Here is a 13,718-nt window from a genome sequence, read left to right on the forward strand (position 1 = left end):
CCAGTGGTGACAGTGATGAAAAGGAACTGCTCCATAGAAGCTATGCTTCACCACAATGGCTGAAGTAGCCCTTTACTGTCCCAGCTCATGCCATGCAGCAGCAAATCCATGGGCCCTACCCTGTCCTGCTTCTGTCATGACCCCGCCCTCCCTCAAACTCCCAGGCACTGCTATTTAAGGAACTCCTGCAGAGCTGGGTTCAGCAACATGCTGGGTCTGTGCATCCCCTGTGTAGTTCTCTCCCAACCGAACTCCTTTGTATAATTGAGGTGTACCAATTCCTTTGCCAAGGAGCTGGATTTGCTCTTAATGAAATTACGACAAAATTCGGTAACTCTAAGGCTAGGTCTACACTACCCGCCTGAATCGGCGGGTAGAAATCGACCTCTCGGGGATCGATTTATCGCGTCCCATCGGGACGCAACAATCGATCCCCGAATCGACGTTCTTACTCCACAAGCGGAGGTGGGAGTAAGCGCCGTCGACAGGAAGCCGCAGAGGTCGATTTTGCCACCGTCCTCACAGCGGGGTAAGTCGGCTGCGATACGTCGAATTCAGCTACGCTATTCACGTAGCTGAATTTGTGTATCTTAAATCGACTCCCCCCTATAGTGTAGATGTAGCCTTAGAGATCTGCCTGGTCTCTTTGGTAAGCAGACATTAGTCTCTTTCCATTATCTTTGAGGAATACACATTTCCACTGGTGCCTGTGGAAAAGCTGCACTGCTATGCTGACAGTGAAATACACATTTTATGTACAATAACAATACTTAGCACCTATATAGGACTCTACAGGTGGGATTTTCAAAAATGCTCCACATTGGCTTAACTCTGCTTCCATTGAAATCAAGCAGAGATTTACCATTGACTCCACTGAGACCAGTTAGGCTACAAGTTAGTACTCTTTCCAAAAAAACCCCACAACCTGCACCCCAAAACTTTCCCTACAACTTCATGGCATTTTAGCTAAGCTTAATATCCTTCACAGCAATACTGTGAGGAAAACTGAGTCACAGAGGTTAAATGATTTGGCAAGTCATTGATATGCCGAGATTACAATTTGGGAGTGCTCGCTACCAGATGATGGTCACTTCTTTGTGCCAGCTGGCTCCTCTTGAACACTTCAGGCCAGACTCTGCCACCCTTACTCTGTGAGTAGTCCCACAACTTGAATAGAGTTCTGCCTGCAGAACAATGGCAGTATATGGCCCACGGGAACTACACTTTACTTTTACAGTCCAAACAGGAAATGAATGTATCATTTTGAGGCATCAATCCAGGGTCCTGCTCCAATATCCTTCTTGTACTAAATATCTCAGATTTCTACCTAATTTAAAGCAGAACAGGTCTGATTCTTCAACTCTTTCTTATAATGACCAAGAAGTCCTACTGATTTCATTTTTGACAGATACTAGGATTTTTACTTTAGTTATCTAATCCTCACAAGTTTACTTTATAACTTAATTTGTGGACACTTTACCTGTAGGGATTGGAGTTTGGAGTGATTAGTTCAATTATATGAACCTCTCTTTCTTGGTCTATGGCAGACATAAGGCACCCCTCCGCTGTCTTTGGTTGTAGATATCCCGCAAGATAATTCAGAGAGAGGAAATTCTTTTCTATGTTGCATGTGGGAGGAAAAACTTGATCTGGGGAAAAAAAGTATACACATATGCACTGATATATATGTATATACCCGACCCAACACAAACACTCCACTTAAATGCAACACTTCCTTGTAATCCTGATTTAAGTATACTTACTTGCGTAAGTATGGATGATACACCAACAATCTTGAAAAAAAATGGTGTTACTGTTCTAACAAGATAGGACATCTCTGAGGCAAAAGCTATAAATAATTTATAATTGATAGTTTCTATTTACAACACACAGACATCTGAAAACAGGTGTAGTAAATTACAGGTGTAGTAAAGGTGATAGCTGAAAAATGATGGGTATAGTAAACTTTCTTCAGAATGAATAAAAGTACAGTTAATCTGGTGCACTGTGTTTAAAAAAATATTTCTTCTGAATGTAATTCACAAAAAAATATTTAAAAGGGATACCTTCAACTAGGGTGACCAGATGTCCCGATTTTATAAGGACAGTCCTGATATTCAGGGCTTTTTCTTATATAGGCGCCTATTCCCCCCCCCCCCGATTTTTCACATATGCTATCTGGTCACTCTACTTTCAACATAAAAGCTAGACTTCCTTCCTTCTGAATTTTTTTTAAGTCATTAGTCATAACATCCAAGGTTAATATAAGTGAAAGAGATCAGATATTTTCTCTCTATTTTCAGTTTTCTTACTTCGTGTGTTTGACCATACTTTGTATATAGTCAGTTTAATTGTTTTCTTTATATACGCATTTCCCTTGTTTGTATACCTTTCATATAGCAAGAGGGAAAACGGATTATAAAGTCACAACAGATAGGTTCAACGGCAAATGTGGTACCTGAAACTACTATACTTTATTTTATTTTTCTTTAATACTGCTGAGATTTCATATTGATGGTGGCCCTTTGAGTCTGTGATGCAAAACAATAGAAGCAATAGTTTTTGGGGCCAGATTTTTAAATAGGGCCTGTAAAATTGCATTCAAAATACCAGTATTTCCATAATAATACTTTGCATTTCTGTAGGGCCTTCCATCCAAGGAATTGAAAGTGCTTTAACATAAGAATTAATCTTCACAGTATGCTGTGAAGCAGTTATCCTCATTTTACCGATGGAGACACTGTGGCACAGAGGTTTTAAGTGACATGTCCAAGGTCATACAAGAAGTCAGTGGCAAGGACAGAAATAAAACCCCAAACTCCTATCTATCCCTTTGCTCTAACCACAAGATTATCCTTCCAAAAATCAGTAGCATGATGAACAGCTACTTCGTTTTCATGAGCAAACTTAGGATATGGTACAGTCAAAATTGCACAACAGACTTAGAAACTGAGCTAAGACCACCTGTAACATTTGGTTCTCTACGTTATGGCTGACACATCATCCTTCAAGTGACTTCTAGTTTGGTACATAACTTCATATAGAGACTCCTGCAATCCCTAGGCATAGTGCAACCAGCTAAGATGGCTCCTTTTCCCAACCCTGCACAAAACGGTCTTTGAATACTCACTTTGCTTCTTCCTCTAGATAATCTTTCTATCAAAACTATATGAGACTACAATTATGCAAGCTGCCCAACAGAGCACTCCCCTAACATCTGTTATGTGCCCGGCCAGATGATGAGCTCTGAATGCAGCTGCAATTCTGCCAACTCCTCCCACGTAGCAGCGGATGGAAAATGATCTGTACTGAACTCAAATAAATGATATTTAACCCTCAGCAGCAGCACTGTAATACATTTCATGCCATAAAATAATTGCCTCTCAGTAGGTCATGGATGATCACCACATGCTTTATATCATTAGCCACCGCAAAGAGCTTGATTCCTGTTCCTGGCATCTTCATTAAGTGTTTCTAGAATTTTCAATCAGTCAGTCTGTTTCTCCGCCTGCCACTGGTACTGAGACTCCTCACGCTGGGCCTCTTCTCGATAGTACTCTCCCCCTCTGCTCTTCATTTTAACTCTCTCTCACTGGCTATTTGAAGTATACGTGTAGTTTTTCTTTTTCCTCCTCATAAAAAACAGTTTACTCTTGCCACTGCTAATTTCCAAGACACTGATTGTAACAGAAGATAAAAGGAACCCCATTCTGTCTGCCCTTGGTCATTACTTTCTAGTTTATGAATTTTCTAGTTGTTTGAGAGGGGGAGTTTAAGGTTTTAATAATCTATTTAATTGGTGTTTAAAAAATGATTTATGGAGTGGTTGGTTTACGGCCTCTCCACCTTCCTGTAATCTCCAGACAATAATACTATGGAATTTGCTGTAAAATATGCATGGAAGAATACATGATAGGGTATCTGGTCAGAATATACAGATGCCTTGAAACACAAGTTGCCAAAGTGTACCCACTGGAGTTCTGCAATGTAGCTGGCAGATGCTTCATCTTCAGATCCTGCCATATTGCTTGGATTAAGGTGGAATACTGTACATCGGGACCTGTAGTTTCTGTGGGCAGCACTTCCATTTTAAAGATAAGGGAGGCTGCATTCTGCTACATTCTGTATGAACCTTGGGTTCTTGGCCAATGTGACCTTAAATTGGACACAGTTTAGTGCTCCTCACTTAAGAGCATTAGGAGCCCATTACTTGTATCACCTTTCCATGATAAACCACTGTTTAGAATTCAGCTGTAAAAATTCCGTCCAACTGGAACTCACCTTGCAAAGTCTAAGTCTGGTATAAGGGAGAGGTTTGGGATTTCAGCCCAGGAGTAAGCAGAGGAATCTCTCTGTCACTCATGTTGGTGGTCTAACTCATTTCTTTGCACACTGCTATTCCAGAATGTTGAAGAGAGCACAGAAGTCTCAGCTTTAAAATGGTACCAAGGAGAATTTAAAACTACTGTGGAGATTTTGTTCCCCAGCAGGGATGAGTTTGGAGGGCTCCTCAAAAGGTGGGGTGAGCAAGGGGCAGGCCAGGGAGAAGAGAGGTGAACGTGATTTCAAGTAGTAACCCCAAAACTATAAAATGATTCAGTACAAAATTCTGTAGATTAATTAGCAAAAGCTTGAATATTAACTCAATGAAATATATAAAGCAGTAATCCTGCAAACCATGTGGTATAGCACCACTTTATACCCACCACACCTATCACTGACAAAGAAATTAACTACAGGGCAGGTACCCAAATTTTTATGGAGTTTATACTCACAGGATTTCTGAACTAAACAAAGCCATCAACTGTAGTAAATGATTGGAGGAACAATTAGTATCTACAGTAACAGCATGCAACAGGCTATTTGTTAACTGATGTTAACCAAACTTGGGTCCTGTCCTACATAGAAGTTTCAGCACCTGCACCAGCAATGTCTGATTACATTTTATCCCATAAGCATTTTGTACAGTCTGTGTCCTAAAACATACATGTTTTGTCATCATAGGTTATTCTAACTTTTGCAGGACAAAGAATTGCTGTCATCACATCTGTATCAATAACATCCTTTTAAATATCATTAAAGGGATTTCTCCTTGTTTGTGCCTGGCTGAGGTCTTGTATTGAGAATAGTTCCACTGACAGGTCCCTCAAACAGAATCCAGTCTCACTCTCTGAACTCTGATAACAGTGATCAGACTGTTCTCTACTTCAGTTCTTTTCTGAGTCCCTCTTCATTTTACATAGTAACACCATTTCACATATATTTCCTTCGCCCAGGATTTCAGTGCAGTCTGCCTAATGTTCTGATTATGCCCATCCATCTGATCTCTAATCAGCCAGTTCCATTATATCCTTGAGGTATGGCATCCCCAGGATTTGTATGCTCCTAGCCCTGACCTGGTTTGCTAGATTTCCACTTCCCTTCAGCTGCCATTCCTTGCTTCACCAGTGTTTTCTTAGAACAGCAAAGTTAGAAGTGATTTTGTCCTTGGAAAGAGCTTTCTTCTTCAGGTGCCAGTCTCTCCCCCCACTTCCCCCCCATGAACTGAATTTTCTGTTCAAGTTTATTCATAGTTAGGGCCTGAGCCTCGAAAGAGCTGAGCTCTTCCTGGACCAGATTCTGCCTCCTTTACTCATGTTGAGTAGTACCATGCTATGTGAAGTCCTTTTGAAATCAGGTACTACCCAACACAGGTATAGGTGACACAATCAGGTGCCCTAATTCATGCCAAGCACAATTGACTCTCACTGGAGCCAGTGGAAGTGGAGGGTGCTTAGCACTTTACAGGAGCCAATCATCAGCTTGCAGGCTGGGCTCTGGCTCTGGGCCTAACCTTTGTTTCAAAAGCCTGAAACCTCATTCAGCGTATGTTGCATTTTGGCCAATTCAGTATTTTGTGTCTCAGCAATTCCCTTATTAAACTTGCAGGGGGGGATACTGCAAAAGAGATACTGTGTGCAATCTTCTTGCCATTTGCCTGCTGTGGTACATACTCTGAAGAAATCTGATTTTTCACTCTTCTGCCCATTTGAGGACTCAAGTCTCAACTTGCCAGGAGTTAAAAGATGTTTGAATCTAAAACCCAAATAGGGGTTACAGTTCAACTTGTTTGTAGAAACTCCTTGAAAAAGTGTCCATCTTGGTTGCTTGCCAAACCCCATCTCGTGTGGTTATTCCTAGTTGAATTGTGGTGTTCAACATTTTTTTAGCTGTAGCAAGCTTCTTATATATTTAACTGCTTATCTGATTGGAGACTTCAAGATCAGCCTACAAAATTCAGTCCGATTTTTGAAGTATCTAATTAATCGTTCATCTCTACAGCATACAGACAACTACCACTAACGTACATATGTTCCAAGAACAGCAATGAAGGCAGTTCAGTTTAATAAACTAATAAATATATTTCTGAATGACCCTCTGGCATTAAAGTCTTAGACTGGTGCCAAGTAGAAAAGAAATCAAACGGGGGAATCCCTGCAGAAATTTGGCAGGTTTTGATAAAACCAACAGGCATGTTCTGATTTGCGGGGGCAAGACTCATGCTTCAGGAAATAAAGTGATCACATGCAGGCGCTTGGGAAAGCATGTTTTCTCCACACAGTCTTGGGTAACTGGCTAGGCAAATTACACAGCAGTTTCGTCTTCTCCAACATAACTGCAGGAGCACTGCTGAATTAGGCAGCCCACTGGTTCTGGTAAATGCTATATTTCTAATACTTGCTGGAGTTCGCTAAAATTTCCCACTGATTTCTACTGTTCCCAGTCATAGTACCGTAAGGAGCCTCATATTGCTGGATAATATTCGGTGCCAGTTTTACAATACCTGGGCACTAACAGTTGTGCTGAAGTCTTCACTTTGAATCTCTGTGCTCAGTCTGTATCTCAGTATTATTTACACTGTGTTTTGGTACCAACATTGTTTTGATCTACAACTCTGATTATGCCTTCAGAGCACTAAATAAGAGAGAGTTGCAGCAAGTTAGTGAATGACTCTTGACTTTTTCTGATGCCAAATATGCATGCAGAATAAACTGGCACCCTCCACCTATCATCCAGGCCTGCATGAAAATTGTCCCTCCCTGGAAAGCTGCACTCAGTAACTCCCCACCCTCTTTGTGAAGATGTAGGGCATTATGGCCAGACAGCACAAAAAGGCTTTCAACTGCCTTTGTAAGTGGTGAGAATTTCCTGATGGGCTAACTGAATGGGTACATGCAGTAAGTATGCTGCAGGTCAGCACCATATAGCAACTCTCCTGAACTGACCAACTCTCAGAGTACATTCAGAAAAAAGGCAGCTGGAGAAAAGAGTTCACATTCTTTTAATTCAGGCTGAATCCTTGAGGCTACAAAGTACACGTGTCCAAGTTGGGAGCTACTTATCTTTCAAAATGGTAGAAGGGAACAATTCTTTGTGCAAAGCACTCTATTCCCTGTCTGTTTCTTGGATTAAAGCAATAAACAGAGAAAAAGCTCAGTGACTTTCTGGCTAGCAAAAATAAAACCCACTCAGCCTCAGTTTCTGAGGATCAATCCTTTCAATGAAGAGTACAGGCTACCTGATTAGTCAGCACAATTCATTTACCCTTTTAGAAAATGCGACTTCTTAAATATTTGACTCCTCTAATGGAGTCTGGGCAAAATTTCCAAACTTGGCTGCCTAAAATAAGGCATCAGAATCCCTACATAGGAACCTAACTCCATGGCCTGATATTCAGACTTGTTGTTCCCCTCCCCCCACATGTCCCTTAACCATGTCTCCATTCTAAAATATTGAGCATTATATTTCATTAAGACACACAACGTAAAATACAAACTATAATGCGCCTCATTCTCACCATCCTGCTATAATGCCCTCGCTCTTCTGTTTAAAAAATATCCTTACCTTCTCCCACTTTGATGTAAATGTTTCTCGATATTTTGAGTTCAGTGAAAGACGTGACTGCTCGATATTCCTTTTGGGCCCACTGTAACAGATGTTCATTTCCCTGAGGGAAAGGCTTTTCTTCGGTTTCTGTTGCCAAGGAGAAATTTCCCTTCTCAAATTGAACAATGGAACCTGGAGATACCTGATGGGAACAAAAATGTATTTTTAATATGGACACATTTACCTAGTATAGAATTTTTTTTAAAAAGCCATTTAATCTGTCACACAGAAATCTGTTCATTGCAAGTGATGAAGTGACATTTGCCACCACTGCTCTTATCTTAAACTTCGCATGTTTTAAAATCTGCTTAACAGACAATTTTTAAAAACTGTTTAGACAACATGTAATCATTTTAAATATCACATGATCAGAAAGAACACAAGGTCATGCTTTTCCTGGTTAGCCGAAGATAATGACTGAAAGCCTCACCCAGATGAGAATACCTTATTTTATTAAAGAAAAACTCATTTTGTTGCTTTCTTGACAGGAGCATGTGTCTGGAGGCTTGAAATGTCTGATCCAAAATGTAAGAGGAATTATACATCTTTAGAAAAGAGCTTACAAATACACTACACTATCTGAGGCTCTGATGGGCAACCTAACATCTCACTCATATCCACTTTAAAAATAATGAAAACTGAGGAATAGTGCATGTCACTATAATGAGGATATGTGCAAAAGACTTGAGATATTCAAATATGTCGGCTGCAGAAACAGAACAGAGTGAAAAGAAGAATGAGAGCCAAATAATTCTTAGACATGTCATGGTAAGGCCAAGCAACCCAACGGACTTTGGTGGAGTAGCAATGGAGTCAATCTGGAGCAGGTGAGATCAGAGGGCCAGATTCTCTCCTACACTGGACTGCTTTCTGCCATACTGGTGGTGAAAAGTAGCCCTAAATCCAGCATTACAGCCCAAGGAAGATCATCCCAGTCTGGTGGCACAGAAGGCTGTCATATTGATCCTTTGGGGCTGGCCACTGGCAGCTAGTGTAATTTAGAGCATCTGTAGGTGGTTCTAATGTACATGTTTGGACTGGATCAGCGCATAGCTGGCTCAGGATTCGAGGAGCTCAAAGCAGCTAAAGGTCATCAATCCTAGACTGTATTTTGTGCTCGTTCAATATGATTGATGACACTGGTCTACAGTTTTTGAGAAGTCATCTGCTTCAGAGATAAAATGTGCTATTTATTATGTATTTTGATGTGCTGAATTCAAATATGACAATTAAAACAACTCTTTGGCTACTGTTTCTAAGATATTTAAGTTTTTACATTTTATGTCTATGTATATTGTGTAGACAGAGTTTTAATCATAAATTGTAAACCTAGGTCTTTTCATGTGTTTATGGTTGCTTTACATGATAATATTGCACCTGTCCTGTTTATGTAACACTTTACAAATCAGCAAAAGGGTTATATACATAAAATTTATTATGAAACAAAAGGCAAAAAACTATTATGTACATAGTTTAGTCCGATTCAGTGTCTACTCGGCGCTTCGTGGCTTGTCTCTTGTATTAATTAAATGGAGCATCTCTTGTCACTGTCCAGCAATAGTCTGCAAGCATTGATAGGCTCCATTTGCCCTGATAGCGTTTCTCCATTGTTGCAATGTCCTGGTGAAATCGCTCGCCATGCTCGTCGCTCACTGCTCCGCAGTTCGGTGGAAAAAAATCTAGATGAGAGTGCAAAAAAAATGCATCTTTAGTGACATGTTGCAACCAAGGCTTTTGTATGCCTTGAGGTGGTTTTCCACCAACAACCTGTAGTTGTCTGCCTTGTTGTTTCCGAGAAAATTTATTGCCACTAACTGGAAAGCTTTCCATGCCGTCTTTTCCTTGCCACGCAGTGCATGGTCAAATGCATCATCTCGAAGAAGTTCACGAATCTGAGGACCAACAAAGACACCTTCCTTTATCTTAGCATCACTTAACCTTGGAAATTTTCCACGGAGGTACTTGAAAGCTGCTTGTGTTTTGTCAATGGCCTTGACAAAGTTCTTCATCAGACCCAGCTTGACGTGTAAGGGTGATAACAAAATCTTCCTTGATTCAACAAGTGGTGGATGCTGAACACTTTTCCTCCCAGGCTCCAATGACTGTCGGAGTGGCCAATCTTTCTTGATGTAGTGGGAATCTCTTGCACAACTATCCCATTCGCAGAGAAAATAGCAGTACTTTGTGTATCCAGTCTACAGACCAAGCAAGAGAGCAACAACCTTCAAATCACCACAAAGCTGCCACTGATGTTGGTCATAGTTTATGCACCTCAAAAGTGGTTTCATGTTGTCATAGGTTTCCTTCATATGGACTGCATGACCAACTGGAATTGATGGCAAAACATTGCCATTATGCAGTAAAACAGCTTTAAGACTCGTCTTTTATGAATCAATGAACAGTCTCCACTCATCTGGATCGTGAACGATGTTGAGGGCTGCCATCACACCATCGATGTTGTTGCAGGCTACAAGATCACTTTCCATGAAGAAGAATGGGACAAGATCCTTTTGACGGTCACAGAACATGGAAACCCTAGCATCACCTGCCAGGAGATTCCACTGCTGTAGTCTGGAGCCCAATAGCTCTGCCTTACTCTTGGGTAGTTCCAAATCCCTGACAAGGTCATTCAGTTCATCTTGTGTTATGAGGTGTGGTTCAGAGGAGGAGGATGGGAGAAAATGTGGGTCCTGTGACATTGATGGTTCAGGACCAGAAGTTTCATCCTCTTCCTTGTCTGACTCAAGTGAGAAGAATTCTGGTGCATCAGGAACCGGCAGTCCTTTTCCGTGGGGTACTGGGCGTATAGCTGATGGAATGTTTGGATAATGCAGTCCACTTTTTCTTCTTTGACACACCTTTTCCAACTGGAGGCACCATGCAGAAGTAACAATTGCTGGTATGATCTGTTGGCTCTCTCCAAATCATTTGGCACTGCAAAAGGCATAGATTTCCTTTTCCTGTTCAATCACTGGCGAAGATTTGTTGCACAAGCATTGCAGCATATGTGTGGGGCCCACCTCTTGTCCTGATCTCCAATTTTGCAGCCAAAATAAAGGGGATAGGCTCTCTTAATCACAGTGGTTATACTGCGCTTTTGTGATGCAAAAGTCACTTCACCACAAACATAGCAGAAGTTATCTGCACTGTTCACACAAGTACGAGGCATCTCTGCTCACTTTGGCTAAACAGAAATGTGTCCCTTTGCAAAATCAAACACTGACAAATAAGAGAGCACGACACTGTATGATTTCTAGAGCTGATATAGGGCAATTTGTTCAGCAGAGTGATGTAAGCTTTGTTATGATTGCATCATCCATGACTTCTAGGAATAACATAATGCAATTCATATCATGTATGACGCAATACCAGCTTCAGATTGAATCATTCATCGTTTTGCCTAAAAAGCAAGTACTGTCCAAACCCTGTCATAGATTTATTCATAGATCCAGTCAAAGATGTATTTTAGTCATTTCTGGTTTAAATTGAGATCCCTTCCCTTTATAACTCACTTATCCTCCGCCATTCCCAAGTCAAGGGTCATATATACTGACCCAATAGCAGATCTTGAAAACTAGAGCCAATCAACAATTTTAAGCATCATTTTCGTTCTCAGTGACCCAGAATTAGTAAAGTTTGACTACATTTATTTCAGAAGCATTTTGGCTGTAGAGCAGTGTGATTGGGGCCTGATATCTGCTTCACGTGGTCTAGCAATGTTGGTTCTTCAAGTCCTAGTTTCAGCAGAGTCTATCCAGTCAAGTCTAATGAGAACAAGAAAGGGGGTGGGGGGGGGGGAAATACAGGAAGATTGATAACTTTTCTTTCATGTTGTGATATCTCAGTTCAAAAAGGATTACAGCCTAGGAAATTTCCTTCTGTGGGAAAGCAGGAAACTCTCTGATGCTGGAGCAGACCAAAGCAATGATAAGGGGAAAGAGAGAGATTTAAAATTTCTTCAGACTGCATATTTTCCACAGCAGTATGAAAAATGTTTGCAAGGATGTACTACTCAAGTCCTGTTATACCCTAGATAATTAAATCAACAGGCCATTGGTCCAAATAATCTGTTCTGAATGAATTAGAAAACACTTTGCTGAATTAATCCCAGAAGACCTAGACATGTCTTACAACAACCCTGGATGTATGGCTATGCATAAAGCTGAACTGCAATTACATTTAAACAAAGATTTAGATGGTGGCAGTATGATCAAGCCCCAGCCTGGGAGGGAGATGGTGACTCCAGAAGTCTCCTCACTGCTTTGAAGGAGTAAATTTCAACAGGTCTACCACAGTCTATCACACACTCTGGTGCTGCAGAGAGTGTTGGTGGAGATAGGAGGTGTAGAGTCTTGACTCCGTCCCCTGCCCATCCATCATGCAAGATTGGGGGAGAGGGAATGTAGCTGCTGTGCAAAGCTGGATGTGGCAGTATGATGTACCAGTGCAAGGGAGAAAGGGGGTGTATCATGCACTTTTCTGGCTTACACAAGCAAACAAAACAGGTCACACTCTTGTACCAAGAGAACAGATATTTGATCATTCATATTGCTGCAACATGAACATCTTTTTACTGCATTTCATCCTGCACTCTTCTTTTGATGGAACCTACACGCAGTCTGGTTTTGAACTGCAAGTCTAATGAGACTTCAAGCATTATAATCAGAGCAATGAATAAACATCAATCTCTAACCTATCCTGCGCATTATTTATGCACACGCTTCTCCAGAATAATAGCCATTTACGTCTGTCTAGCTCTATAAACAGCAAAATACATCAACAATGAGTTCATCCAAGGGAATAAACTAAAGTCGGTTATTTTTACAACATTAAGCATCCATCATTGCAAACCAACAACAACTCGTTATTAACTTTACTGGAGCTATTGTTAAAAGTACTAGTTTGGGACATTGTAAACCAACCTGCTTAGAAAATACAAATGCTCATCAAAGCTGAGAAATAGCTTGTATGTTCTAGCATGTTAAACTCTTCTAAAGTTCTTTCCTACATCCACTGATATTTGTTAGTATTATCAATCATTTTTTGCGAGGACACACTGCACAGATCATATAAACTTCTCCTTTTTGAAGAGAGAAGACCCTAGTACTTCAAAGTTCATTTTGACCAGACCTGTCACAGAAAACAGTTTAGGAATCCTTTATCCCTTTGCCAGAATAGTTTTAAAGTTTAGACTAACATCTGTTTCAACTCTGGATGATCTTTATTTGTTGCTGTTCATATGATTATCATAAAATATTTTCATAAAAAGATTATATTCAGCACAACATAAGATACACGAATTTAGCACATTTCTGAAGCAAGAAAGTAAACTCTGCATACCATAGGAAAAAAACAGTGAGGGACCAAAACACTCTGTCTAAAATGCATTTGACATCTATGGCTTGATTTTCAGAGATGTTGAGCACCCATATGTCCCCATTAAAGTCTGTCTACAGTGGGATAACCCCCATGCTATGTTTTTGGGAAAAGGCAGCAACAAGTAGACATATCCTAAATAGAAAAGTACAATTTGTTTAAAGAATCAATCATTTTATAATGCAGATTTTGAAATCCACCTTAAATTGGGGCCAAACCCATTTCTGGAGAAATTCCAGTGACTGTGATACAACTACACTATAGATGAATTTGACCCAACGCATCTCTAATGTATGTTCACATTGCATATTGAAGTGTAATACAAGGTGCCTTACAAGTTTTAATCTAGTTAGCACCGGTAACAATAGTAGTGATGACATGGTGGCACAGGTTTAGTGTGGACTAACAATCCAAAT

The 13,718-nt window shown here is 40.5% G+C and overlaps 1 protein-coding gene across 15 annotated transcripts in view; it reads right to left on the minus strand.

Annotated features, from left to right (window-relative positions):
- The window catches only part of TGFBR3 (transforming growth factor beta receptor 3), a 180,565-nt gene that overhangs the window by 41,576 nt on the left and 125,271 nt on the right, over positions 1 to 13,718 (minus strand). For all 15 annotated transcript variants that reach the window (XM_024105880.3, XM_024105882.3, XM_065554249.1 and 12 more), the window contains 2 exons: positions 7,885 to 8,068; positions 1,481 to 1,649 (listed from right to left, as the gene is read on the minus strand). In XM_024105880.3, coding sequence (XP_023961648.2) covers positions 1,481 to 1,649; positions 7,885 to 8,068 — 353 coding nt within the window. The remainder of the gene's footprint in view (positions 1 to 1,480; positions 1,650 to 7,884; positions 8,069 to 13,718) is intronic.

This window comes from Chrysemys picta, chromosome 8 (assembly GCF_011386835.1).
Source record: "Chrysemys picta bellii isolate R12L10 chromosome 8, ASM1138683v2, whole genome shotgun sequence".
NCBI lineage: Eukaryota > Metazoa > Chordata > Testudines > Emydidae > Chrysemys > Chrysemys picta.